Source organism: Crinia signifera, chromosome 6 (genome assembly GCF_055691185.1).
Source record: "Crinia signifera chromosome 6, ASM5569118v1, whole genome shotgun sequence".
Taxonomy (NCBI): domain Eukaryota; kingdom Metazoa; phylum Chordata; class Amphibia; order Anura; family Myobatrachidae; genus Crinia; species Crinia signifera.
The window spans coordinates 106,976,285-107,003,550 of record NC_139222.1 but is presented as its reverse complement, the minus strand read 5'-3'; the positions used below and the strand labels follow the sequence as shown (position 1 = coordinate 107,003,550).

The 27,266-nt window shown below is 43.3% G+C and overlaps 1 protein-coding gene across 2 annotated transcripts in view; it reads right to left on the bottom strand.

The window, feature by feature from the left end:
- NKAIN4 (sodium/potassium transporting ATPase interacting 4) overlaps positions 1-27,266 on the bottom strand; it is a 49,947-nt gene that overhangs the window by 10,141 nt on the left and 12,540 nt on the right. For both annotated transcript variants that reach the window (XM_083146770.1, XM_083146771.1), the window contains exons 2-5: positions 23,761-23,898; positions 19,380-19,460; positions 13,097-13,294; positions 7,327-7,387 (exon numbers count right to left, since the gene is read on the bottom strand). In XM_083146770.1, coding sequence (XP_083002896.1) covers positions 7,327-7,387; positions 13,097-13,294; positions 19,380-19,460; positions 23,761-23,898 — 478 coding nt within the window. The remainder of the gene's footprint in view (positions 1-7,326; positions 7,388-13,096; positions 13,295-19,379; positions 19,461-23,760; positions 23,899-27,266) is intronic.

The following is a 27,266-nucleotide window of genomic DNA, read 5'->3' as shown; positions in this document are numbered from 1 at the left end:
TGACATTCTGGAGGATAGAAGAGACAGAAGGAGAGAGGCAGGTGTATATAGTGGAGATACTCTGGTGACATTCTGGGAGTATATGGTAGACAGAAGAAAGAAAGAGATATGGTGAATATAGTGGAGAGGCTCTGGTGACATTCTGGAGGATAGAAGAGACAGAAGGAGAGAGGCAGGTGTATATAGTGGAGATACTCTGGTGACATTCTGGGAGTATATGGTAGACAGAAGAAAGAAAGAGATATGGTGAATATAGTGGAGAGGCTCTGGTGACATTCTGGAGGATAGGAGACCGAAGGAAAGAGGCAGGGTGTATATAGTGGAGAGACTCTGGTGAAATTAGGAGACCGAAGGAAAGAGGCAGGGTGTATATAGTGGAGAGACTCTGGTGAAATTCTGGAGGATAGGAGAGACAGAAGGAGAGTCAGGTGTATATAGTGTTGATACTCTGGTGACATTCTGGGAGGATATGGTAGACAGAAGAAAGAAAGAGATATGGTGTATATAGTGGCGAGGCTCTGGTGACATTCTGGAGGATAGGAGAGACCGAAGGAAAGAGGCAGGCTATGTATATAGTGGAGAGACTCTGGTGACATTCTGAAGGATATGGGAGACAGAAGAAGGAAAGAGACATGGTGTGTATCGTGGAGAGACTCTGGTGACATTCTGGGAGGATATGGGAGACGTAAGAAAGAAGAAGGAAAGGACTGTTTAGTGGGGAACGCACTAGCAATGGGAAAAATATTTAAAATATAACCTTTATTGGTTTATTTTAATATTTCCTATATCTCAATATGAAAAATTGACAAACAGTGAAAAATAGAGGTACAGACCTACAAACATTAAGTGTGTTTAAAGAAAGAAGATTAGTGTATTAAAATTTTTACAGAGACCAGTCTGAAAAATAGCCTGTTGTATTATAGCCTGTGAGTGGTTTGTATGGATGCTGGATCCCTTCAGAGTGTGTTATATGTGTAATAACACACACACTGCACCTCACATTGAATGATCCAAGGGTCCACTCTTGACACAGTATATCAAAATGTATCACTGTCTTCCCAGGCTATTTTTCAGACTGGTCTCTGTGTAAAGATTTTAATACACTAATCTTCTTTCTTTAAACACACTTAGGGCCTTATTCTAGTTCATTCTTTCTGACAAAATCCTTCTTAGATGGAAAAACCATGTGCACTGCGGGTGGGGCAGATGTTACTTGTGCAGAGAGAATTAGATTTGGGTGGGGTTTTACTTCAAAGTGAGTTCTATATTGCAGTGTAAAAATAAAGCAGTCAGTATTTTCCCTGCACAGAAACAAAATAACTCACCCAAATCTAATTCGCTCTGCACATTTTGCATCTGGCCCCCCTGCAGTGCACATGGTTTTGTCCATCTAAGAAGGATTTTGTCAGAGTGAACTAGAATAAGGACCTTAATGTGTATGTTTGTAGGTCTGTACCTCTATTTTACACTGTTTGTCAATTTTCCATATGGAGATATAGGAAATATTAAAAGAAACCAATAAAGGTTATATTTTAAATAATTTTTTCCATTGCTAGTGCGTTCCCCACTAAACAGTCCTTTCCTCCTTCTTATTTCTTACATTGTACAAATTGACTGTGAGGAACAGCACCCCCACTTCTGATATTGACAAATCTGGGGTCTCCATCAAAATACCACACAAATAAATAGGTGTGCAAATGCGTAACAAGCTCCCTAGAGGAGCAAAAACCAAGGATATGGGAGACAGAAGAAGGAAAGAGACATGGGCCCTTATTCTAGTTCACTCTTAAGAGGCAAATTAGTTCTCAGATGAACAAAACCATGTGCATTGCAGGGGCAGATGTAACAGGTGCAGATAGAATTAGATTTGGGTGAGTTGAAACGCGGTAGATGTGATTTTCCTTGATTTTGCTAAAGCCTTCGACACAGTACCACACAAGAGGTTGATAAATAAAATGGAGGACCTGGGATTAGGGGCAAATATCTGTAGATGGGTATGGAACTGGCTGTGTAATAGAGAACAAAGAGTGGTCATGAACAGCGCTGTATCAAATATGATACCAGTACCAAGTGGAGTGCCTCAGGGTTAGGTTCTAGGGCCCATTTTATTTAACATTTTTATTAACGATATTGGGATGGGGTTACTCAGCAATGTATCTATCTTTGTGGACGATACAAAACTGAGCAAAGTTATTAAATCATCAGAGGATATCACCACGCTTCAAAATGATCTTGCAAATCTAGATGAGTGGGCAAAAAAGTGGAAGATGAGGTTCAATGTGGGTAAATGCAAGGTCATGCACCTTGGGAGACATAACCAGTGTGCTTGTTGTAACCTAAGCGGGAGGAAGAAGAGCAACAAAGCTCTTTAGGGGAATGGAGAATTTAAGCTACGAGGAGAGATTAAGCAATTTAGGACTATTTACACTAGAGAAGAGACATTTAAGGGGGGACATGCTCAACATGTACAAATATATTAGGGGCCAATATAAGGATCTGTCAAACACCCTTTTTTCTTCTAGAAAGGAACCTAGGACGCAAGGGCACGAGTTTAGATTAGAAGAAAAAAGATTTTGTTCATCTAGAAGAAAATAATTCTTTACAGTCAGAGCAGTGAAACTTTGGAACGCTCTTCCTGGAGAAGTGGTGTCAGCTGACACAATAAAAACTTTAAAATAAGGTTGGATAAACATTTATTGGTTAAAAACATCCATGGGTATGAATATGAAACAATCTGTCTTTACCTAGGTTGAACTAGATCAGGCATTCCCAACCACGGTCCTCAAGGCACACCAACAGTGCAGGTTTTAGTGATATCCAGGCTTCAGCACAGATGGTTTGACCAGAATCACTCGGGTACTAACTGAGTCACCTGTGCTCATGCCTGGACATCACTAAAACCTGCACTGTTGGTGTGCCTTGAGGAGCGTGGTTGGTAATACCTGAACTAGAGGTACGCAAGTCTTTAGTCAGCCTTACCTGCTTTGTAACTGTGTTATTTTGTTTCTGTGCAGGGAAAATACTGACTGCTTTATTTTTACATTGTAATATAGATCTTACTTTGAAGAAAAACCCCACCCAAATCTAACTCTCTCTCTGCACATGGTTTTGTCCATTTGAGAAGGAATATTAAATGATAAATTACGCGATGTGCAGTGAATCCTGTTTAGGATTCGCTGCACATTCGCAGGGTTCCAGAGGGCTGGAGCATTCGCAGCCAGCCCTCCCTGTCACCCTATTCAATGCCCCTGCAGAGTTCCGGGGGACGGTGGCAGACAGGGAGATGGAAGCCTCCCTGCCTGCCCCAGAATGTGTGGAGGAGAAGGAGGGCTCCTGGGGACACAGGCAGCAATCATTAGAAAAAATAAAAAAAAAAACTTAAATATATATTCATTTGCTTCAAGCACATGAATAAACATAGCATGCCCCTTCAAAAAAAAAAAATCTGATTTTTTTGACACCAAAACCCCCCCCCCAAAAAACCTTTACATTTTAAAAGATGTTGAATGCAAAACGGTGAATCATGGCGAAAATCATGCTGAAAGCAGTTCTCCATCCTAGCACTGAATACACTCTTGGCGAATCCCAGTGAATACCCCATTGAAATACACCAGCGAATTGCAGCATGAAACGGAGAACTGGCCAACATTAAATAGGGTGAATCAGATTTTCAGTGAAAAAGATTCACCGCAAGGAGTGAAAACAGCCCAATTCGGCCTAAAAAAACAGTGAATCTGGAGCAATGAATACTGGCCTAAGAGTGAACTAGAATAAGGCCCATGGTGTATATAGCGGAGAGGCTCTGTTGACATTCTGAAGAATAGGAAAGACTGAAGGAAAGAGGCAGGATGTATATAGTGGAGAGAGACTGGTGACATTGTGGAGGATAGGAGAGAGGCAGGTGTACTGTATATAGTGGAGAGGCTCTGGTGACATTCTGGAGGATAGGACAGACAGGAGGAGAGAGGCAGGTGTACTGTATATAGTGGAGAGGCTCTGGTGACATTCTGGAGGATAGGAGAAACCGAAGGAAAAAGTATGTATAGTAGAGAGACACTGGTGACATTGTGGATAATAGTGGAGACAGAGGGCTCAATGTACTTCGCTTGAAAAGTGATAAGATGGAGAATGATAAACCACCTGCCAATCAGCTCCAAATTGTCATATCACAGGCTGTGTTTAAGAAATAACAGGTAGGAGCTGATTGGTTGGTGGTTCAGTGATCACTTTTCAAGGCTTGGCACATCTCGCCTAGAAGGAGAGAGGCAGGGGGTATATAGAGGTGAGCCTCCGGTGACATTCTGGTGGATAGGGGAGACAAAAGCAGAGAGGCAGGTGTATATAGAGAGACTCTGGTGACATTCTGGAGGATAGGGGAGACAATGTGTGTCCATATAAGAGATTAAGGAGAGCTTGGGGTCGGGATGAGAGGAACCAAGAGTAGAGATTGTAGGATGATAAATTAGGGAATAATAGATAAAACAGGAGAGGGATGTATGAAACATATAGGAACATAACATATCCCAAATAAAATAACTGCTTGCAGAACTGAAACGTTTTGTAATGAAACCCATTTAACCTAAACTGAAGAACAATTTTCTTCTCGTCTTTCATTTGTTGTGAAATGTTATGTAAACCATAACATGTCTGTGTAAAAAGAATAGGTCTGACAATACAAAGTACATATACAGGACATTAGATGGGACAGCTCTGTCACTGTCACTTCTTAATGATGTCGTTCTCACTTGGCACAAGGTGGCGGATGTATGAGGGGAGTTACTCATTAGAGAATCCTGCCTGTACTGCTGTTACTCTGCACGGATCAGCATTTATAGGACAAAGGATCAGTCTGAATGATTGGCAAAGAATAGGGGGTCTACAGCAACTTTATAAACCTTTATTTTTCCTTTGTAGAAGACCTCTTAGACATTGTATATATGCAATGAATAGAAAGCGTTAACAGCTTGTGTCACCTGAGTGACCCAGATTTCCACTGACAATCAGTCATTGTGCTAGAAGGGGATAGATGAGGACTGTATTATAGCAGTGGAGGCAAATGGTAAGGGGTGGTAGTTGAGATGTGGATTACAGACATTAATATCAGTTAAGGTTAAAGTAGAGGTTAGTGGTATTGAGGCTTTACGTACAGTTAATGTGAATATTGGTGGACAGTTTTAGCAGTGAGTTTCTGTTATAAGGAATGAATGATGGGGGATATGGGATGAGAAACAAACAGCTGTCACAGATGTGTCTTCATACACTGTACACTGAGTCACACCACACAGCACCAGGTCCCAGGCAACATGGCCATGCTCAGTGTCCTTCTCACTCAGAATGTGCATCTAATTCACATAAAAAACTAAAATCAACAAAACAAGTCTGCTAGATTACACTGATCAATTTTATACAGATGGAGCCGGCCTCATTCTAGCCGTGGCTGGCTCCCGCCAGGGGCGCGTGCGTGCCTCATGGCTACGGAGCTGTCTACGGCTCCCCGCCGTTGTCCCTTGCCGCCCCGCTGTCCCCCTATCCCTGCCCGTCTCCCTGAAGTGGAGACGGGCAGGGACCCGCAGCGGCGCCGTCCTGAAACTGGGACGCGTGTGTGTGTGTGAGAGACGCGCATCCCAATCAGATGCAGCGCCTCTGCGCCGGCAATCGCCAGCGAGGACATTCTGGCGATCCCCTGCCAAGGAAGAGAGGCGCTCCATCTGTATGCTATAGTTATACATCTGTGTGTGAATAAGGCTGAATCTGTTTACGATGCAGTGTTTTCGACCAAGTTCTGTTGTGTTATGTTGAATAAATTCACAGTCCAGCATCCTAAATGCAAATAAAATGCAAAATTTAAATGCAGTACTCTACAGGGGAAATTTATTAAGATGAGCGTTCTATGTCAGATGGGATGTTGCTATGGGCAACCAATCAGATACTATCTATTATCTTCTAGAAGGTGCTAAATAAATAAGTAGATTCTGATTGGCTGCCGATAGCAACAGCCCATGTGAAATAGAACTCCCATCTTAGTAAATGTCCCCCTGCATCTCTTGAAGCAACTCAGTCTAATGCCGTATGATGTGTAGAAACAAAGTGTATGAGGATACACATCTGTAAGTGAGGAATATTGAGGTGGGGTTGTGGATGTAAAGAGAATGGTTAATAACAGTTGTCATGTTGGTTTAGGCCAGGAACCTACAATTTTGTTAATTTGCCATGCTAAAACTGTTGAAGGGCATGCTGGGATGTGTAGTTCAACAACAGCTGGAGGCCCAATGTTCCCAATCCCTGGTTTAGGCAATGGACAGCATAGGGATATAAGTTGATGAGTAAAGAGAGTGTGCTGAGTTAATGCTAGTGTCTGGGGGAGGTTCTGCTGGCTTCTTCATGGAGGTTGAGTGATGTACAGGTAAAACTATTAATGGCTGACAAGTATTGATGAGGTAAAGATGTATGGTACAAAGGAGGTGGCGTGAAAGGCAGGTAACAAGGTTGGTTTATCAATAGAGAAGGATTACAGAATTGTTAAGGACATGATAGTCAGGGGAAGCAGAATGTTTGGTATCGGAGAGGAATAGTGCTAGGAGGAGTGTCCGTTTTCTTTCAGGAACTTTTTAATTATTTTTTTTGTGCATGAGGAAGGAAATATATCCAGAACTGTCACTTTCAGCTCATGACGATCCTGTGTTTTATTAATCCATTGGCTGTAATTAGCTTTGACGATGTCCCATGAGTGCCCTAGTTTCTTTACTTTTATGCTGACTTGCCATGGGATTTATGGTGAAGATCCTGGCGTGCAGTCAGATGTCAGCCTCTCAGCTTTGAGAAGCGTGCTGGGGGTATACATGCTGTGTGTTTATTAAATGGTGTTGACCTCCAGCATTTCAGCAAAGATGTTGTGAGTAGGTTACAAAACAGATTTACCCAACTGTGATAATATGGGTGAGGTGAAGTAAAAGGGCAGCTAAATAGATTGATCACCATGTGCAAGAAAACATGGGATTAAAGGAGGCAAAATGGGAAGTTATGAAGTATAGTGAGTGAGAGAATGAGAATGAAAGGTAAGCGGAAGATAAAAAAAGGGGTCATGAAAGGAAAGATGGAAAATGGGTGATTTTTTGAGGGAGAGATTACAATTTTCAGCAAATATATTCAAACGATAACCCTGATGCTGAGAATCTGAGGTAGTATCATTAGTTCCAGTAAGAATATGTGACACAACTTATTATGCTGCCAAAAGACACTCTCTCTATTAAAGCAAAACGGTGGCATTTATGTTAAAGACATTATACAGGGAAATAAAGCCATAAATAAGCCTATGCATATACTTACAGCTGTCCTCTTCCTCTGTGAACACGCTGGTCACATAACAAGCATACACAAACCCAAGGAGCTGAAAGAGAGCATAAAGGTGAATACACTCCCAACATACACACAATACTTATCAGTTCATGGAGAATACACTTCGTCTATAAGACATATGCCACAGGATGTAATACAGTCAGAGTTTGCCAGAAAGCGGCAATCATTTACAAGGCAAAGCCATGCCATATTATATATTTATTATGGATTGTTCAACCACTTACATTATTTAAATGAGATACATATGTTTAATTATTTATAATAGCTATATTTATGTAGTTAAAATTAGTGCTAATAATTGTTGCTGTCATTATGCTGGAATTAGAGTCTAGAGGACTCTGCAAGAAACATGCAGTGTAACCCTGGCCAAGTCCCAGGAATTCCTCACCCTGATCAGCTGGATCTCAGGATGAGGGAGGATTGGCAGAGGAATGTTTTGGTATCAGGGGGTGACAGGGAGGGGATAATGTGGGAGGCTGTGGTGGTGTACATAAAGGGTTACATTACACCAAGGTTTGTTTGCTGGGCAAAGAACAGAGACACTTGTATTGGAGTGATAATTAATCATCAACGTAAAAAGTACAAGTAGACATTCTACCCCTTTATACAGTATGTGTTACTACTGCAAATCATATTTAGTTATTTTTATGGCAACATTTCATATGAACATCATTATTCAGTCACTTCTAGCTACAAGCACATTGTAATGCTTTGTATATGAAACTGTGATATAATAACTGCCAGAGAGATTTAGATGAAATGCTCCGCTACAAATTTGTCCGTGGGAACATTTGTGGCTTCAGGACAGTATTTTATTTTGAGGGGGATGGGGTTGGGGAGAGTGAGGGTATTCTATTACTGGTATAAAGAAAGTAAAATGATTTAAAAGACCATTCGGGATGTAAAATGTGCATAGAATGGTGATTTGGTCAATGTGTTATTTTTAAGAATGATGTATGTATATTTGTTATTGAAAGCATTTCAATTAAATTAAATATTTTTGTTATAAAACAACATTTTTAAAGGACAATTGCATGTCAAATGATACTTTTAAAAATAAAATCCACGTGTGTGTGTGTGTGTGTGTGTGTGGTAATATAAAATACAGGTACTAGTAAACCCACTCCAAGCAAATGCTTTGAAAGCTAGTCTGCTACCTTGGTATTGCCTCTGTGTTTATGAGAGAGAAAGAGATGTAGTTTCACTCACTGTCCTCAGATGGCAGTGTTTCGGACACTATATATATATATATATATATATATATATATATATATAGATATATCTATATATCTATATATATCTATAGATATATAGATATATCTATAGATATATATAGAGATTATAATGCAAAATCATCGTTTCCTACCTTCCTGCTTTCTGAAGGAGACTGAAATAATAGCAATCTCCCTCTCTCCCTCATTAGCCTAGCAATGTTCCTCATTTCACCTAGCATACATTACAATGTTACATTTTTGGAAAAAAAATTATCAGCACCATTTCCCAGCACTTTAGCAAGTATAGTAGATCTTACTAACTGCTTTGGGGCTCATCTACATTTCTATATAAGTCATTTGAAAAGATTCCTCTCCGATGTAGCAGTACACACCCACGCTTCTAGTTGCCAGGTTCCCAATCTCTTTTCACAATCTCTCCATAATATGGAAATAGGAACACCCTCTCAATGGGGAGCTTTGCAAAATTCTACTACCAACTATAATCTCCCTGAAACTAGTTTTCAAAAGTAGGCAAGTATGTGCAAAATTACTGTGTGCAAAATATAAAATTATGATGGTGTGGTCCCTGGGATGGAACTCTAGTCTAACTCTCTCTGCACGTTACATCTGTCCCACCTGCAGTGCACATGGTTTTGTCCATTTGAGAAGGAATTTGCCTCGGCGAGTGAACCAAAATAAGGGCCACAATGCTGTGAATTTCACAGTGCTGCATGTGGTTGTAATGCTGCCGCCGCTCGTACAGCCGTCCACCACCCCCTCTTTCGCTGTGTTCCCAGCACGGCTGCAAATTGATGTTTTGCATAAACATCCATTCGCTGCCTTGGGTGCGGGGACCAAATCATTCGATGGTCACAGACCATTGAATGATTTGGAACGTACACACAAAACTAAGGAACTCTCAGGTGCCTTATTTTTGCCTGTTCAGGTAGCTGACATCCAGTGATGTCACCTGGCAAAACATTGCTCCCCGTGTGATCGGATTAGAATAACCTCCAGAGTACCACCAGTTATTATATATTTGTGGATGTTATTTGTAGATCTTTTATAGAAAGCAACTTATGTGTTACATTTATTGGATCTTTAAAGAACAAAATTAATTAAATATATCCACTTGGTTTATTAGCCATTTATTAAAAGTGGGTTTTACTGTATTATGGAACTAATCCTAGAATTAGCAAGCGGTGTGTCTGGGTTGCAATCCAATCCTTTCAAAATCTGCTGCTTATGAGTGGAGACATTTGTTATGGGGTCACTCTGGTTTCCATTCAGCATACAGCATAGCAGCCAAGGGAGGTGTCCACCGAAGGTGCAGGGAGAGCAATCTGCACACAAAGGAAAGAACACATGGCATGTATACAGACAAAGGCAGCCATTCTAGGTCATCAGCTTATGAATAATTTAGCAGGTCGATTGACAAACGTAGAACAAAGACAGCTTTAGTTTAAGAATGGAAAGAGTTGTAATAAAACGATTATTGACCACTTGCAGTAAAGCAAGCGGGTCTATATCAGTAAAGGTTTATGAGGAGATGTGCCAGGATAAGCGATGTAGAAGTGATTGAAGGGATATTTAAACTACATATCATCACTGATTTTAATAATAAGTTATTGGACCAGGGATAACAAGTGCCTCATCCTTCTCCTTTCATGCACCTGCTGCCTCAGCCTGTGTATATAAGATGTTTGTGGTGGTTCTGCTGTGTTAATGCAGCTTAAAATAATATGAAATAGAGATCATTAATCCTTATGATGATGTACCCAAAGCATTTATTCATAGAAATGCTGAAATGGAGGGACATTTTTCCTAGTGTCAGCTACTTCACTAGGGTTTGTAAAAGCTAACAATGCTTATCCCTTAGGGGTGTATTCAATGCAGGGGATTAAACGGCGGAACAGGCTATCCTCACCATTTAACCCCCGGGCCGGACGTTCGCCCTATTCAACGTGCCGGGGAAATCCTCGCTGTCAGAAGACTGCAAGGATTCCCCCAAAATGCGAGGCTCTCGGCTAATGCATTTAGCTGCGAGCCTCGCTGTTCTAGCGGCCGCATACGCTACAAAAAAACGAAGGGGCAATGGCGCGTGCAGAGGGTCAGTTGAATACTGACCCTGCGAGCTGTGACAGCAAGCAGGTAGCAATGCTCGCTGTCACAGCTCTCAGAAATCATTGAACACACCCCTTAGAGTGCCAACGTTGCTGTGAGTGACCCTCAAAATATCCGCTAAAAATGCCTGCATCGCTCACAGCAACTGTTCTTTTAGTATAAATAAATATAATGCCAATTCAATTAATTGAAGTTTAGTTAAATTATTGCACCCAAAAAAAGAACAGTCGCTGTGAGCGGCGCTGGCATATTTAATGGATATTTTGAGAATCTCCCTTTTGACAAATTCCCTTGTCACTCAAAGGGTTAATACACTTTTTTGCTTTATTTGATTTCATGAAGTGTAACACATATCTTTTTCCATTTCCTATGCCTTAAAGAAGAAGAGCAGTATCAGGTTCTGGGAGTATAGAAATACTTTTATATCCTCAGGAAGCCTTGTAAATGAGGGGTGGAGAGTGGGAGGAGTTGCCATCGCCGGCAGGGACTGATGACAAAAACCCATCTGTCCCTGCAGTTTTTAATCGGAAATAAGGATTTTCTACTGTTAACACCGCACTCAGACAGTGTTATTTAAGGTAAGCATATAAGGATTTGCTTAACAGTTGTCTGCTGCATATTAGAAAAAGTTAAGGGCGAGAGAGAGAGAGAGAGAGAGAGAGAGAGAGAGAGAGAGAGCAAGCCCTTAATGACAGGATGTAGAAGTTGGGTAGTAACAGAAATGATAATTGCATTATCTTCACAATTAATGGGGAGCGAGGCATTCCGGAGTTTGGCCCCCACCGCTAACGACAAATGAAGATGGTATTAATCGCTGTAGCCTATGGTCTACTTTTTTAAAAATTACCCCGTCAATTTGGTGCTGCACATGCATAATCAGTAGAAAAGGCATGTGCGGTTGAACTTCAGAGTCTCCATAGAGGGGTAAAGAAAGCGGCTGATGTGGTTACTTCACTCCGAACATGCCACGAGGACGGGCTCCTTTTGTCCACTCATGACATGTGATACATTCGGGCTGTATATAATTACTTAATGCCATGTATAGCAGCGTTAAGAAATTACAATTTTCGCGCCTGAAACCTGATATTGATACATAACCCACAGGGTCACATCTGGCAATTACTTGGAGTTCGAAGCAACTTACTAATTCTGAAAATTTTGAGTAAAATATACACAACTGTCCCAGTACATAATTTGGAACTAATAAAAGGGCAGACACACAGAGATTTGCTGAGCGTTGTGAGCGATGGTAGATTGCTGAGAATGTTCAGCAAGATCGCTCAGCACAGAGCGATGTCTCAGCGATGTGTGCTGAGCGATCTGCCAGGGCCAGTGTTCTCCGGTGAGAACACTGGCCCTGACCGATTAATATCCAGAAGCCAAAATGCTAACACATCTTGTCACAACTGCTTCATGCGAGGCCTCATAGTAAAGAGGTGAAGCAGGAATAGCTACAGCAGGTGTACTGTTTGTATATTGGAACCTTGTGATATTGCTTAGGACAGAGGTTCCCAATCTTTTTCTAATCACGGCACCCTAGAGTATCAGAATTTTTCCACGGCACCCCTAGACCCAAAAAAAATATATCAAATTAAGTAGTTCGACCAACCCGAGGCACCCCTGCAAGTGTCCCGAGGCACCCCAGGGAGCCTAGGCGCACAGTTTGGGAACCACTGGCTTAGGACCATAAATATCTATTTAAATTACCTTCTATTAGCCACAGTGTTTACCCAGCGGCTAACTGTTTGTACCAGAGGTATTTATTTAGCATTGAATAAACCACGCAAGTCCCTGAAGACAAATTAGCGCACTCATTGGTGTATGATTTAGTAGGAGCAGCATGCACTAGTTAAAAAGAATAAAGTCACATTTCCCACATAATAGAAAACTAAAACCACACCAAAAAAATATAAAAGTACTAATTAAGTTCAAACAAATAAATTCCTCTGATGCTTTTTCACTTTAAATGATCAAATTAAACTTTAGAAGCCATTCTTTCCATACAATTAACATGGGTTGTTTTGAACAACTACTACATTATAATTTAAAAGTCTCTGCTGGCTCCAGAGAGCTGAACTGTCATTGCTGTTACCAAATCTGGTTTGTTAAGTCACCTGTGTACGAATCACCACAGGATTCTGGAGAACTGCAGAAATGTGACTTTACTTACTGCAGTCATGCTAAGCAATGGGTCCAATTCTGATTTGTATGTACATAAAAAATGAAAATGCGGCAGAAGGCATCTGTAGGATAAAAACACCACATGCATGTATCTGTGAGAGTGCTGCGTTTCAGGATGTAACATCGGGTCACCATCGCGACCATCGGTTCTGTGGCTGTCTAAATTCGATGCAGGACTAGGAGGCATAGAAAGATCTGTGTAAAATAAAACTTAGACTTACCGCCAGTAGTATCTGTGTGGCACTATGCAACACCTCAATGTATTGGTATTCTATGGCACATCCAATCACTGAAACATAAGAGTGGCTTTCTAGTCCAGCCATTCCGGCCACCGGGGCCTCTTTTCTTATACAGCCTGGTCCATGCTCGCTCCACCAAGATTGATGTTGGGACACGTGGAATGTGAGAAGATCGCTGTCCTGTAAAGTGGAAAACAGCTTGTCACATTAACTATCTCATGACACAAACCACTGTTTGGGTACTTGTGTAGAATCACGGCTCCCACGATGGGCATCGTATACGGAAAAATCGCATCGCATGAGATCTCATGCGATGCGATGTAATTTTTCACTGAAATTATAGACATGAGTTGAAATCATGTAAAATTCACTCCAAATGTCATTTTTCACACTGTACCACCCCCACTATCAACGCCAACCCGAAGCGTGGCAAGCGCAGCGAGCCCGCGAGGTTCGGCGGTACGCGTCCTACGACCTTTTCATACCCCCACTATCCACGTCGGCGAGGAGTTGAGAATAGAAAGTGTGGCGAGCGCAGCGAGCCGACGCGGATACCTGTGAAGCCCGCGAGGGGACACGGATACCTGTGAAGGTATCCGCGTGCGCTCGCCACACTTCGGGCTCGGTGGCTCGCTGCGCTCGCCATACTTTCTATTCTCAACTCAACTATGAAAAGGTCGTAGGACGCGTACCGCCGCCCCTCGGGGCTCGCTGCGCTCACCACACTTCGGGTTGGCGTTGATAGTGGGGGTGGTACAGTGTGAAAAATTACATTTGGGGTGCATTTTACATGGTTTCAACTCATGTCCATAATTTCAGTGAAAAATGACATCGCATCAGATCGCATGCGATCGAATGCGATTTTTAACAAAAATGCATAAAAACACGGTAAAATCGCATCGCATGCCACTACATATGGCATGCGATGGGAGCCGTGATTGTACACAAGTACCACTGTTTGTAATACTGATAAACAACGATCTAAACATTGTGCAGCAAATAATGTTATGTAATCTGTTTTACAATGCACATGCAAATGGGAGTTTACTGTTCAATAAATTAAGTTTTGTATACATGTAATGTCAGATGGCTATATGTATATAAATTACACAATCTATACACAAAGTCAGTATTTTACAGTATTGCCTGTTAACATCTTCTGGAGTGAGATCTATTCAAAAACATCCAGAAAATGCTGCTGGAGGGGGAGATTTTAGTCACAATTGAGGTGGTCCACACAGTGCCTTCCAGCCACCCTACAAAACATTGCTTTTTTAGTCAGAGAAAGGCCCAGAAAGCCTGGATTTTGGGGGTGAGGTATGGGTGCTTGCTTATACCACTTTTACACCAAAACTGACGGGTCGCATCCCGGGTTTTTGGACCCGGATGCGACACGGCAGACGTTCCCTTTTACACCGGCGTCCCCCGGCATTATGCCGGGTAGGGGACGCCGGTGAATTCGGGCCCTGCGCCGGCGCTCAGAGATGATATCATCTCCAAGCGCCGGGAAACCCGCTGACCGTCGCCCCCACAATGCTGCCTGTCACCCCAGCACCCAGGTTAGCTGCCCCCCAGCTTCCGTGCGCCCCCAGTCTCAGTCCATGAGGTGAATGGATGCATAGTACTGCAGACAGCAGTGGAGGCTGTACGCAGCCCCTGCCCAACCCCCGGACTGACCTCAGGGCACTGCAGTCTGGAGGTTGGGGCTCCCTGATTGAAGGAAATGGGACCCTGGGTCGGATGACCCGGGTTACCCATTTACACGGCCCCTGACTCCGGGGAAGACCCGTGTCCGACCCTGAACATTTGCCGGGTCGGACACCGGGTAACAGGACCCGAGGTTTTTTTTGCCCTTTTACACCAAGCCCCGGCCCGGACTGGAGCGGCAATAATCCGGGTCGCGTATTAGCAACCAATCTTGAACACTACATGATAATTGAATTCTATTATCATGTAGTGTTCAAGATTGGTTGCTAATACTATTCAGTGTGCCGGGGGAACCAATGTCTTGTTACTACTCAGCATTAACCCCTCCCTTGCATGCACCTGAAAAGTATTACTGAACTAATTTGAGCATCTACCACTATCTGTATGTATAGTGTTATGGGCGTGTTAGTGAATCACAGATCCACAGTCACAGAGGCCATATGTAGAGAAATGTGTGCTCATGGTGGAGTGTCCGGACCCACTGGCACAGTAGCAGTGCCCACAGGTCTTGGCGAGTGTCTTAGTGCTTGTGCTCTCTCCGCCGCATGCTGGTGCATAAGGAGAAAATTACCGCCAGCATTGGCATATTGTCACTCATGCTGTCCTGTCAGCGTCCAGCTCCGCAGTAGGCCCTGATTCACACAATTCCTATACATTGGACTGGAGATATATGCCTAAACACAGTTATACCATTCAGGAGCCTGAGTATGTGTTAACATTGGTTTTGCCATTGCAATATTGATAGTCAATTTTTTCACTTTGGACTTAAAAGAGACAATTTAGTTTATTGATCAGTGTATTCCTTGTTTAGGTTTTACCACAATTATTAATTACCCTGCCGGAAAGAAAATAACTCGCCCAAATCTAGGACATGGCGCATGTTACATTTTCCCCACCTGCAGTACGTTTTGTCCATTACAGAAAATCTTCACTTTGCGAACCCTGCTGAATAAGGCGCTCTGCACACAAGCTTTGACATTTGAGTAAACACTGGCTGGAATGTGAAAGCAACACAATAAGAATTGCTACTTTATGTCTATCCAGCAGTCACTATGGAAACTTCATGTGCATACTCTGCACACATTCTTCAGAGGGTTCATCCCTGGTTACAGTGATAACTGAGCCGCATTCACAAAGAAGTGAACAAAACGCACAGTGACATGCAGTGGCGTAACTATAAATTTAGCTCCCCCCTGCCAAAAAATTTGTGGCGCCCCCCTTCCCTTATTTAGTAAAACATGAGAATGGTGCAGACTAGTTACCTGGACCACTGTGTGCCATGGCATGTGTAGTGCTGCAGATCCCCAGGAGGGACGAGCGCCCATGCGGCGTAACAGGGAGGACATCCCGTCCGCTGACATACTATAGCCTTCTGTCACAGCCTCAGCTTCCATGACCGACCGGGGATGCTAGCGAAAGTGTGTGTTGGTAATGGCACCGACCGCCTCCAGGCGCAGAGGAGGCGAGAAGACTGGGGAAGGGGGCGGACTGTCACCTACGGTACGCAGCTACAGTACACAGTTTGCGGTCACTCAGTAGTAGGCCAGCCACTACTACTAAGTGACAGCAAACTGTGTATTTGTACAGGACAGCAGGTATTTTTCAGTGTGCCCCAAGACCACTGGCTCCCCCAAGCCACAGCTGGGGCTGCCACACCATAGTTACTGGTGACATGACCACTGTTAGCATAACGGGGGAGATGTACTAAAAAGGCTAGAAGAGTGATAAAGTGGAGAGATAAAATACCAGCCAATGAGCTCCTAACTGCTATATTACAGGTATTAGGTCGACATGGACGACAGGTGGACACAAGTTTTTAAAAGACTACTTTACATCTACTTGGATTATGACTGAAAACAGTAAGGGCCCCATTTACCATTGATCGCATTTACAATGCGATCTTGGCGGAATATTACCGCCCAGGGTCGTATTGTAAAATGCGATCATTTCACCCAATGTATTACCGACCAGAGGGCAGGGACAGGGCTCCGAAAAGAACCAGTCCCTGCGATGCCCGGAGCCGGAAACCGTGGTGTCTGCGCATGCGCGGGTATGCGCTGACTTCCCGCGTGACCCCGCTGAGGCTCGGGCAGTGTTATGTGTAGCCATAGGCTACAATGTGCCATCGCCATATCAGAATGGCGATAGCCCACGAATGCAAAGCCGGGCTGCCTGATACATTGGGCAGCTTCGCATCCCCCATAGAAACGTATGGGGATGCGGCCGGCGGCACTGCAGGGGGGATTGCAGTAGGGATCGGAGATTCCTGCTGCGGTCCCCTGTGATACATTAGGGCACATGTCTTCAACCTGTGGCCCTCCAGATGTTGTAGAACTACATGTCCCAGCATGCCCTGACAGTTTTGGCATGCTCTCATAGGAAAAAATGTGGCAATGCATGTTGGAACATGTAGTTTCACAACATCTGGAGGGCCACAGGTTGAAGACCCATGCATTAGGGGGATACTTAATATTTGCGGTTAACTCCCGAAAACTGGTATTTTTGGGGATTTAGCCGCAAATATTATTTGATAAATGCTTCCCTAAATGTGTGCTGATCACAGCGGTAGTGGAGCCTGGCCCAAAGCATTGCAGAGCAAAGCAAGCCATGCAAGGGGTCGTGGTTCATGAATTTAGGCTCCATGTGCACCAATCAACAAATTTACACAAATAATGTAAACCATTACAGGCTGTGAGGCTCATTTATTATTCAACATTAGTTAGTTCCCCGGAAACACACGTTTTCAGGGTTAGCCGCAAAAAATAAGTACCTCTGGCATGTACTGTATAATGGAGGGACCGCAGCAGGAATCTCTGATTTGGGGCAGCATGGACGGTGTAATGGTTAGCATTACTTCCTTACAGTGCTGAGGACATTGGTTCGATTCCTACCTTGAACCTAACTGTGCATCCAGTGCATACACACTGAGCGGCTTTCCCCCTGCTGGCACCGACGGAGGACGGCGTTGCATAGTGCAGAGCTATGCAAAGCCGTCCTCAACGCTGCTCATCTGCTGGTATAACCTAGGGTTACCACCTCATCCCTTAAATTCTGGACACATATTAATTACACAGGTTCTGTGGCTGATTAAAACCAGGTGAAATGAAATCTTGAAGTCAGCTAGCCACAGAACCTGCGTAATTACTATGTGTCCAAAATTAAAGGGATGAGGTGGTAACCCTAGGGTGATTTCAACTTGCTATTTCACAGAAGTCAAATTCTTATTATAGCGCATGTGAAGTATGACGAAATGTGTGCACATTTTGCGAGACCTAGAATCAGCATTAAAAACTACAGTATAGTAAGTTGCATGCTTTTGAAAAGATAATTACCTTAAGTATACTACAATCCACACAGGACGAACCACTGAAAGTGTACTTGACAGCTATAGTAAAATGCATATTGTTTTAGATAATACCCCTTTCACATCGCACCTAATTACCGGGTTCATGACGGTTTCTTGATGGTTCGACCCAGTAAATGGTGCAAGGGGTTACCGGGTCCAGCAAACCGGTAGCAACATGGCATTACAAACCGTTATAGCTCCTACATGGAGTGTTTTACAAAGGAAAGTAAGAGGTCTTAAAATTAGTAACAGGCAAGTGAAATATTTAATTCAGATGCTTGTGGTGCTGAAAGAGAGTGCTCGGCTGGTGAAATAATGGCTTTCCAAGGACAGCAGATGGGAGCAGTTTGACACAGGAACCCAGGAGGAACCCTGTTTATGCTTACTTCATACTTACATCACAGCACATCAATGTAATCCTACGCTAACTGGAATCACATGCCTTCATTTAAAAGGTTTCAAATTGATGAGAGCTCTTTCATCCAATCAGAGAATGGCCAGTCATTTCACAGGTTATTTTAAAAATCTAATACCCGGCACTGCACTGCCCGTCCCGCTGATGATATCTGCGATCACCGCCCGGCCAGGTCAGCACTCGCCGCCCGCTGCACGCGCCAGCATCCCGCAGATGATGATCACCGCCCGCCCCACTGCTTCCCCGGTCAGGCATATATATACACAAGGAGGTCGGACGTGATCTTATGTGCTGACGGTCCGACCTCCCTGATCCGGTCCAATGCGCACGGGACCGTGCATCGGATCGGATCAGATGTCACACACCTGCGATTTTGGCCCGATTTCACCCGGTTAAGGATGAAATCAGCCCAAAATAGCATAGTGTATGGGGGCCTTTAGTTTAAAGATATGGGACCGGTTGATAGCTTCTCACATTATTTGATTCATACGGTGGGTAGACAAGGAATGCATGACTTCTGTTTATTACTGAATGTATTATTTTTTTGTGCTGTCACATATATCTTGTATGAACATTTTAACACTTTTCAGAGACTACTCTTTGATTGTAATTGTTGCAATTTTTTTGTCATTTATGATGTCTCAATAAAAAAAAAATATAAAAAGGTTTCAAATTTCATGTAACATAAAACAATGCAATTTGGCATGATTTGACCAAGTGATCAAAATCCTGTTGGGTAGTAAAAATATGTGTCGCTGTAAGTTCTTACTAAATGAGGGCATGAGAATAGATCTTACCTTCGACAGATCACCCACTTCCAGGTAAAAGCATATAAGGAATACATTCCAGGTCACCCATACTGCAGCCCATAGAGCATACTGACGGAAAGAGAAAGAAGCAGTTACTTTACAATGATGTAGGCACTATGCAGCAAGGTTTATTAAATGTGTTTTAAATGTACAATGATAACTAAATCTTTGTTCAGTCATTACTTATATACCAGACATTCATACCATAATAGAACTGTGCTGGGTAACACAAATAATTCCTAATGCTATTTGCCAGTGGCGCAGAGGGCATACCTTTTTACCAGTAACCAGGTCTGATGGAGGGGCCCCTTCTTCCCTGTCGGCCCCTGTTAAGACTTTTTTTTTAATTACAGGGGTGTGGCCACGACCCCTCTTGTTGGCCACACCACCTCATTTTACCAGGGCCCGGCAGAGCTGTTGGTGCCCCTGCTAATTGCACATGTGCACCCAAGGTTGTTTATTTACTAAGGTGGGAGTTCTATTGAAGATGGGATGTTGCCCGTAGCAACCATTCAGAATCTACTTCTTATTTACCTTCCAGAAGATAATAGATAGAATAGGATTGGTTTCCCATAGCAACATCCCATCTTTAATAAAACTCCCATCTTAGTAACAAAAAAAACACCAGATAGCAGCCCCATGTAACCAGCAATTACACTTATTTATGTGCATAGTGCAACTGCTCGGTTCCAACACACAAATGCGGATATGATCCATGGGCTCTGGTATGCACTTGGCATTTACACTGCCTGCTATTTCCCAGGGCTTAACTCACAGCATGGCTGATTAATCTTTGTAAATCACTGCTTCATCTAACTCACATGCTCCATTCCTCTAAGTCCCCGGTGACTGACAATGAATAATAACTGAGGATGCCCCAGAAGACTTGATAGGTTCTACAGGACCAATAAAGGTGTAATTTTGGAACAGAGCTCCATTTCCATATGCACTGGTGGTCAGGAGACCTCACAATGGTTCAGTACACCGGGTTGGGCTGTATTAACACCACACAAAAATGCTCAAAGCCGGATTTACATGACCTCAGTCATGTGAAAAATGGGTGACACACAGGAGCATATCATATACAATAAATGGCTAATGGTGCTCCTGTATTGGGGAATTCAAGTGTTTTGTGCACCGACAGCCAATAGATGGAGCCCGAAGGAGCAATTCAAGTATTGCTTTGTCCTAGTGCAAACAGCGGCTGGTGCGAACATTACTTTTATATTGTTCCATCAATTGACCAGGATGGGAACTAGTTCCCTATGATCCTGCTGCTTCCAAAGTGCATGGGGTTGTAGGGTAAGATGGAGGTGTTTTTAGAAAAACATATGTTTGTCAGAGCAGGTGGTAGAAGTAGGGATGAGCAAGGATGTTCTAGGGATAGCACATTAAAGGCACTGGGGTACTTGTGAGTTATCCGGGCTGCCGATTTTTTCATCGCGCCCGAAATCGTGGGCATCGCGTCGGTCGTGACCGTTATAAGGAGCCGCGACGCGATGCCCGCGATTTCCCATAGACAGTAATGTTAAAAGACACGATGGACCCGATTTCCCATAGACAGTAATGTTAAAAGACGCGATGGACCCGATTTCCCATAGAAAGCAATGTTAAAATAAAATGACAATGTGAAATTGGCCAATATGGCCATTTCACATTGGATATGTTTTAAAAAAAAATGTTTTATGGCCCCCCACCACCGTTAACGCCACCTCGCTATTGACGCCAACCCGAAGCGTGGCGAGCGCAGCAGTACGCGTCCTCCGACCTTTTCATACCCCTACTATCCACATCGGCGTGGAGTTGAGAATAGAATAGTGTGGCGAGCGCAGCGAGCCACCGAGCCCGAAGCGTGGCGAGCGCAGCGAGCCCCGCGAGGGGACGCGGACACCTGTGAAGCCCGCAAGGGGACGCGGATACCTGTGAAGGTATTCGCGTCCGCTCGCCACGCTTCGGGCTCGGTGGCTCGCTGCGCTCGCCACACTATTCTATTCTCAACTCCACGCCGATGTGGATAGTAGGGGTATGAAAAGGTCGGAGGACGCGTACCGCCGCCCCTCGCGGGCTCGCTGCGCTCGCCACGCTTCGGGTTGGCGTCAATAGCGGGGTGGCGTTAACGGTGGTGGGGGGCCATGAAACATTTTTTTTTAAAACATATCCAATGTGAAATGGCCATATTGGCCAATTTCACATTGTCATTTTATTTTAACATTGCTATCTATGGGAAATCGGGTCCATCGCGTCTTTTAACATTACTGTCTATGGGAAATCGGGTCCATCGTGTCTTTTAACATTACTGTCTATGGGAAATTGCGGGCATCGCGTCCCCTTATAACGGCCACGACCGACGCGATGCCCCGATTTGGGCTAAATCGCGGGCATCGCGTCGGTCGGGTGTCCTTAAGTTAACTAAACTTAAGGACAAAATCGGCAGCCCGGATAACTCACAAGTACCGGCACTGGTGTAACTAGAAATGTTGTTGCCCTGCTCCAGGTAGCAATATACGCTACCCAATGAGACCTCTAGCATCTATCATCTGTCCAGTAAGACCATCTGTCTCCTCCATGGCGGTAGCCATTATGAGAGGGACAGGTCAACAGATTCCATACGGACGGTCAGACCCATTGGAATCTGCAAAAACCATACGCCCCCACAGGTGACGGCTCCCCCAAGCCACCTCTTGGGCTGCAGTGCTATTGTTACGCCACTGATTAAAGGCTACCATCTAACCTTAATGTCAAACATTAGACATTGGTCAAAAAACACTGATGTTTTGCTAGCCGTCAACAGGACATACACACTGGAAGATATCGTTCAGTGACATCACTGTGCCACCCCACGGAACATGCCATTGTTGATGATATAGACAGATTTCACTGCATGTTCAGATAACTGGGGGGATGGTTAACGACTCGCGAGAGCGTGCATCATTAACAAAACAGTGCGTACGCACTAGGCGCTATGCGCGATAATATCATTAAAAATATCGTTATTGTGCATATTGTTTAAAAAAAAATCAAAGTTGGACTGTGCACATATAAATAATATCTGCATACATACAGTATTTATATAAACTGATTTACAGAATGAGGGAGGATCATTTATAAATATGAAAAACAGTGGTTGCATCGAGGGGGGAGCGGTACTAATTACCTGGGCCCTGGCCTGTTGGATGGGGTCTCTGATCCCCTCTCACCCTCCTCTTCAACTCTCTCTCTTTAGTCCTGCACACGCTGCTATGTGCTGGGCTAGTGTGGGTGCTGTCACTGAGTGTATCAGTCTCCTCAGCCTTCAGAAAGGTTAGCGATCTCACTGATCGCTCTACCCACTCCTGAATCTGAGGGATAACTTCATGATTAGGCCACGCCCACCGGCTTTAGCAGGGCCCGTGCAGGCTGTCTACAGCCATGGTCGGCATCAGAAAAGACTTCTAAGGAACCTAGAAAGTAACAACTAGGGGGATGGAGATGAAGCCAGAGATTGACAAAAAACAGGATCTTCCTTATAAACTACTTCAGTGCATTTTTTTGTTAAACTTGAAAAAGTAAGTTATCTTAACAATACAGCCTGATTGAGTGCTTTTGCTAATAGGGAATAATGCACCAGCACACTGACGCAGTCCATGCAAAATATCACTGCAGATTCAATAGTGTTGGTACAGTGCACGGATTATGTCAACAAGTTAAGGAAATCAATTGTATTTGTGAAAGCTGCTAGGTATTTAGTTGTATGAGCACATACTCATTCACTGTGATTACATATTGTTGGGCGAGGTACCACATGTGGCTGTTCAAATAGGGCACTCATTGTGGTTCTGATCATGCACAGTTAATAAAGGAGCAATGCACTCTGCAAAAAGAAATGAAAAACCACAAAAACTAAGGTGTCTATGTACTAAGCCTTGGAGAGAGATAAAGTGGAAGGAGACAAGCAGTTCTATTTACTATGACTTGGATATAAATGTCCAAACAGCACCTAACTGCCACATTACAGGCTGTGTTAGGAGCTGGTTGGCTGGTACTTTATTTTCGTCCACTTTATCTCTCTCCAAGGCTTAATACACAGGAGCAGATGTATTAAGCCTAAAAAAAGAGATACATGTGAGGGTGATAAAGAATGAAAAACATCCAGCCAATCAGCTCCTAACTGTAATTTGTCAAACATAACTTGTACCATGACCGTTGGGAGCTGATTGGATGAACATTTATCACTCTTGATCACCCTCATTTTTATCTCTTTTTAAGGCTTAATACATCACTTTGCAAAAAGCCTTTAAACCTTTCATTTTAACACGCTGTGTATAGGGTGTGACCAAGGAGATGCAATCCATGCTCAAAATAAGGAAGTATTGGTGATGAATATACTTACAGCAATAACATAGCGAGGTCTGTACTGCAGGGTCCCAAACAGGCCTAATATGATTGCAATAATGTGAAGAAAGTTGGCTAATATTGGAGCCCATTGATATCCCAGAAAGTCAAAGACTTGGCGCTCTAATGCTGCTATCTACAGAGACAAAACAGATAAACATTAGAAGACAAGTGAGGAAACAGTGCAAGATAACAAAATCTAAGTGAGCTGCAGGAGGGGTGTAGGAAGTAAAACCAACAGCACAATGCCACAGCCCCATAACGCTATACATGTGGAACTGTGTGACTTTAGAGCCTTGGGGCATATATTATTATACAGTTTACCCTTGCTCAGCACTCTGAGCCAGCGGCCAGTGTGTACACAAATTACACCCAGCACAACAATGCTCATGGGAGCTAGCCATGGCTTGTGTAGCCTTTCGATCAGACCCTTTCATTGCACATGATGGATGTCTGTGTCCACTTTCCTTGTGACAGATCCATCATCGCGCCCAAGACAAGCAGGATTCATCCGTTATCACAGCTCCATTAGAATCCAGCACACAGTCTGCAAAATTCCTCCAGGGTTATCGCAATGAGAAGAGGTAAGGCTGGCACTGCCAACGCTTGCTACACACCTGACTTGCATATAAATGATGTCAGTGGGTAATTTAGGTGAAGGAGAATGCACTGCACCTACAAGATTTCCTTTATATGCAGACCATACAGTACCTGCTGCTCCACTCTGTTTGTTTTAATTGGTTTATCTCCTGCTGGGGTTGCTATGGCAACATTCCTTGGGGTCCTGCAATTTGTGATTCATTTCCCAGCATCCCTTGCATGTAACCAAAGGTCATATGTGATGGATGCCTCTAAGTCAATGCAGCATTTAACCCCTTGTTTAGTGATGGCATAACAGCAGATTGGCATGAATGTCAAGTAGGAAAACACAAACCTCAACTGAGTTCATAAAATGACCATATTTATTTACATCTTACCAAACTATACTCCTGCATAAAGAGGAACTCGCCCCTTCATGCGATGGTCATACACTGCTAACAGGTCAAAAGGAAGGGGGCACTGCATGTGCATGATCAATAGCATCTCAGAGCAATAATATTACTTCACACCTATCCTACACATTCCTCCAGGGCGGAGGAGGAAGATGCTTACAAAGCAGTATATATATACACCACTCTGGCGTTCTATATTATTTCATGTCACTGCATAAAAAAGTAAATGTAAATCAATGTAAGGAATGTCATGCTCCCACCTTAACACACAAAAGCAAATATTGATGTGTTCTTAAGGGATAAAAAGACAATTAACCCTGTGCAGTTTTCTCTAGGCTGAACAGGCTTATAACACAGGAGTCTTTGTTTTAACCCTCTGGAGGAGCTGTTCTAAGCCTTACATAGTAAAAAAGTGGAGAGAGATAAAGTACCAGCCAACCAGCTATCATGTTACAGGCGGTGTTTGAATAATGACAGGAGCTGATTGATTGGTAATGTATCTCTATTTTATTCGTTTATAAGGCTTAGTACATCTGTCCCTTAATCTGTTGTATTAAAAACACACAATTATGAAGTATCATTGTCCACATTCCAAGAAATTGGGCACAAGTATATGGACCCAGACTTGTGAAATATAGGAGGTAGATGTATCAGTGTAAAGTGTAGAAAAATAGACCAGTGGAGAAGTTTCCCATAGCAACCAATAAGCTTTGAGGAAGCACTTATTAAGTACATTCTATAAAATGATCGGTAGGAGCTGATTGGTGTCATTGTCGCAATGTATTACATCACATCTTCTGCCACGAGCCAGCAGCATTGGAGACATGATGTAATACCCTGCGGTGATGCTGGTAAGAAGCACAGTGGCAGTGGGTGTTGGCAGCAAGAGAGAGGGGGGATCAATTTTTTTGATGGGACCACCTCAAGGGAGTCATGCAGGCACGGTTTCAATGGGAAAGTCGTGGACCTAGGAATAACTTGGGTCAAAGGTGCAGTGTGAAAGTGTGAAAGGGTTATGAGGACTTGTAGCACAGATTGAAACAGTGTTCAGTGCTCCGAGTTGCAGCTGGTATTAATTAGTATGCTGTCTTCTTTTCCACATGTACTTCACTCATAAAGCCCTTTTATTTTGCCTTTTCTCCGAACACAGCAATTGGACAGCCTTGTTAATCTTAACGGTAACTGTGTTCATAGGCGCCCTAATTCTACTGTGGCTGCAATGCCCAGAGATGAGCAGGTGGAACAGCATGTGATACAAGGGATCAACATCAAAGACGCATTCAGAGCTCATTAATCTGGTCATATGAAGATCTAGCAATGTGTGAGATACCTGTGTCACTCCTCCTCTTATTTACCCCCCGCCGTGCCCAGACATAGATCTGTATAAATCCTATTATAGAAAGCTTTGAGAACATTTGCATTCAGGTGAATAATTAAAGCATAATAGTGCTGATCAGGATTTATGGGCTATTTTCATTCCACATTCCAATACAAACCAATTTTATAATATTAATAGGGGCATATTTACTAATAATCAGGTAACAGACCAGAAATTATATTTTCCCATTGCTGTGAAATTCTAGAATACATCGTACGATTATACTATTTATCACCCACATAGACTGCGAGGACCGGCATTAACGTGGACTGCCTTTCCCAAGACATGCTGGACAAGGGAGTGGGGCATTAGCCATGCATTATTAACAGCATTATTAGTGCATAGACACTTTTTATTTCTATATTTATGGTTCCTTTTTCTTTATATACTCCAATATAATACAAGCGGACATTTGCCAGAGATAGAGCTCATGGAACGGGTTGCCTATAATTCACCTCTGGCCAGTCTTACTATTCTTTATGTAGCACTCCTAAATGCTAGCACCAACTAATCATTTTTACACTTTTTTCTTTTTTATGTTTTTGCATACATTCCAAGAAAGACGTATATGTGTACTTCACAGTGATATATTACTGGGGTGAGTACTTGGCAAGGAGTAAGGAAACATAGTGAGCAGTCAAACTCTAAAATATGTGCCTGATTCTGGTTTGTACCCTACGAGCCTAACTAGCTGCTACGTGCCTAACTAGCTAAAAAATAAATTGCGTAGAGTCGCAGGACCAATTGAGATGCAAGGAGTCAGAAAACCATTTGGCGTTCCTTGTTGGTGGCTCACAGAAAGGTGCCATTTTATGGCATACTATGGAAGTGTCACAGGCAGGTTGTTTATTTGGCTGTAAACTCAGGCCCCTAACTGCGTACACTGGAGGCCATGCTCTTCCGTGGTTCTGCAAGTGGCATGGGGCTGCTGCAAGATTGGATAGTGCATCTGATAGTTGATTCTAAAGATGCACCAAGCGGGATTATTACCTCTAAAGAAGCACAAAGTGGGCACTCCGTTGCTGCCCAGTCAGACGCACTGATGTACAGCAGGAAAGGGCTTATACTAGTATTGGCATTTAGTTATAGATATCACTGCAGCAAAAGACACAAACACAGATGCCGCGGTGCCTG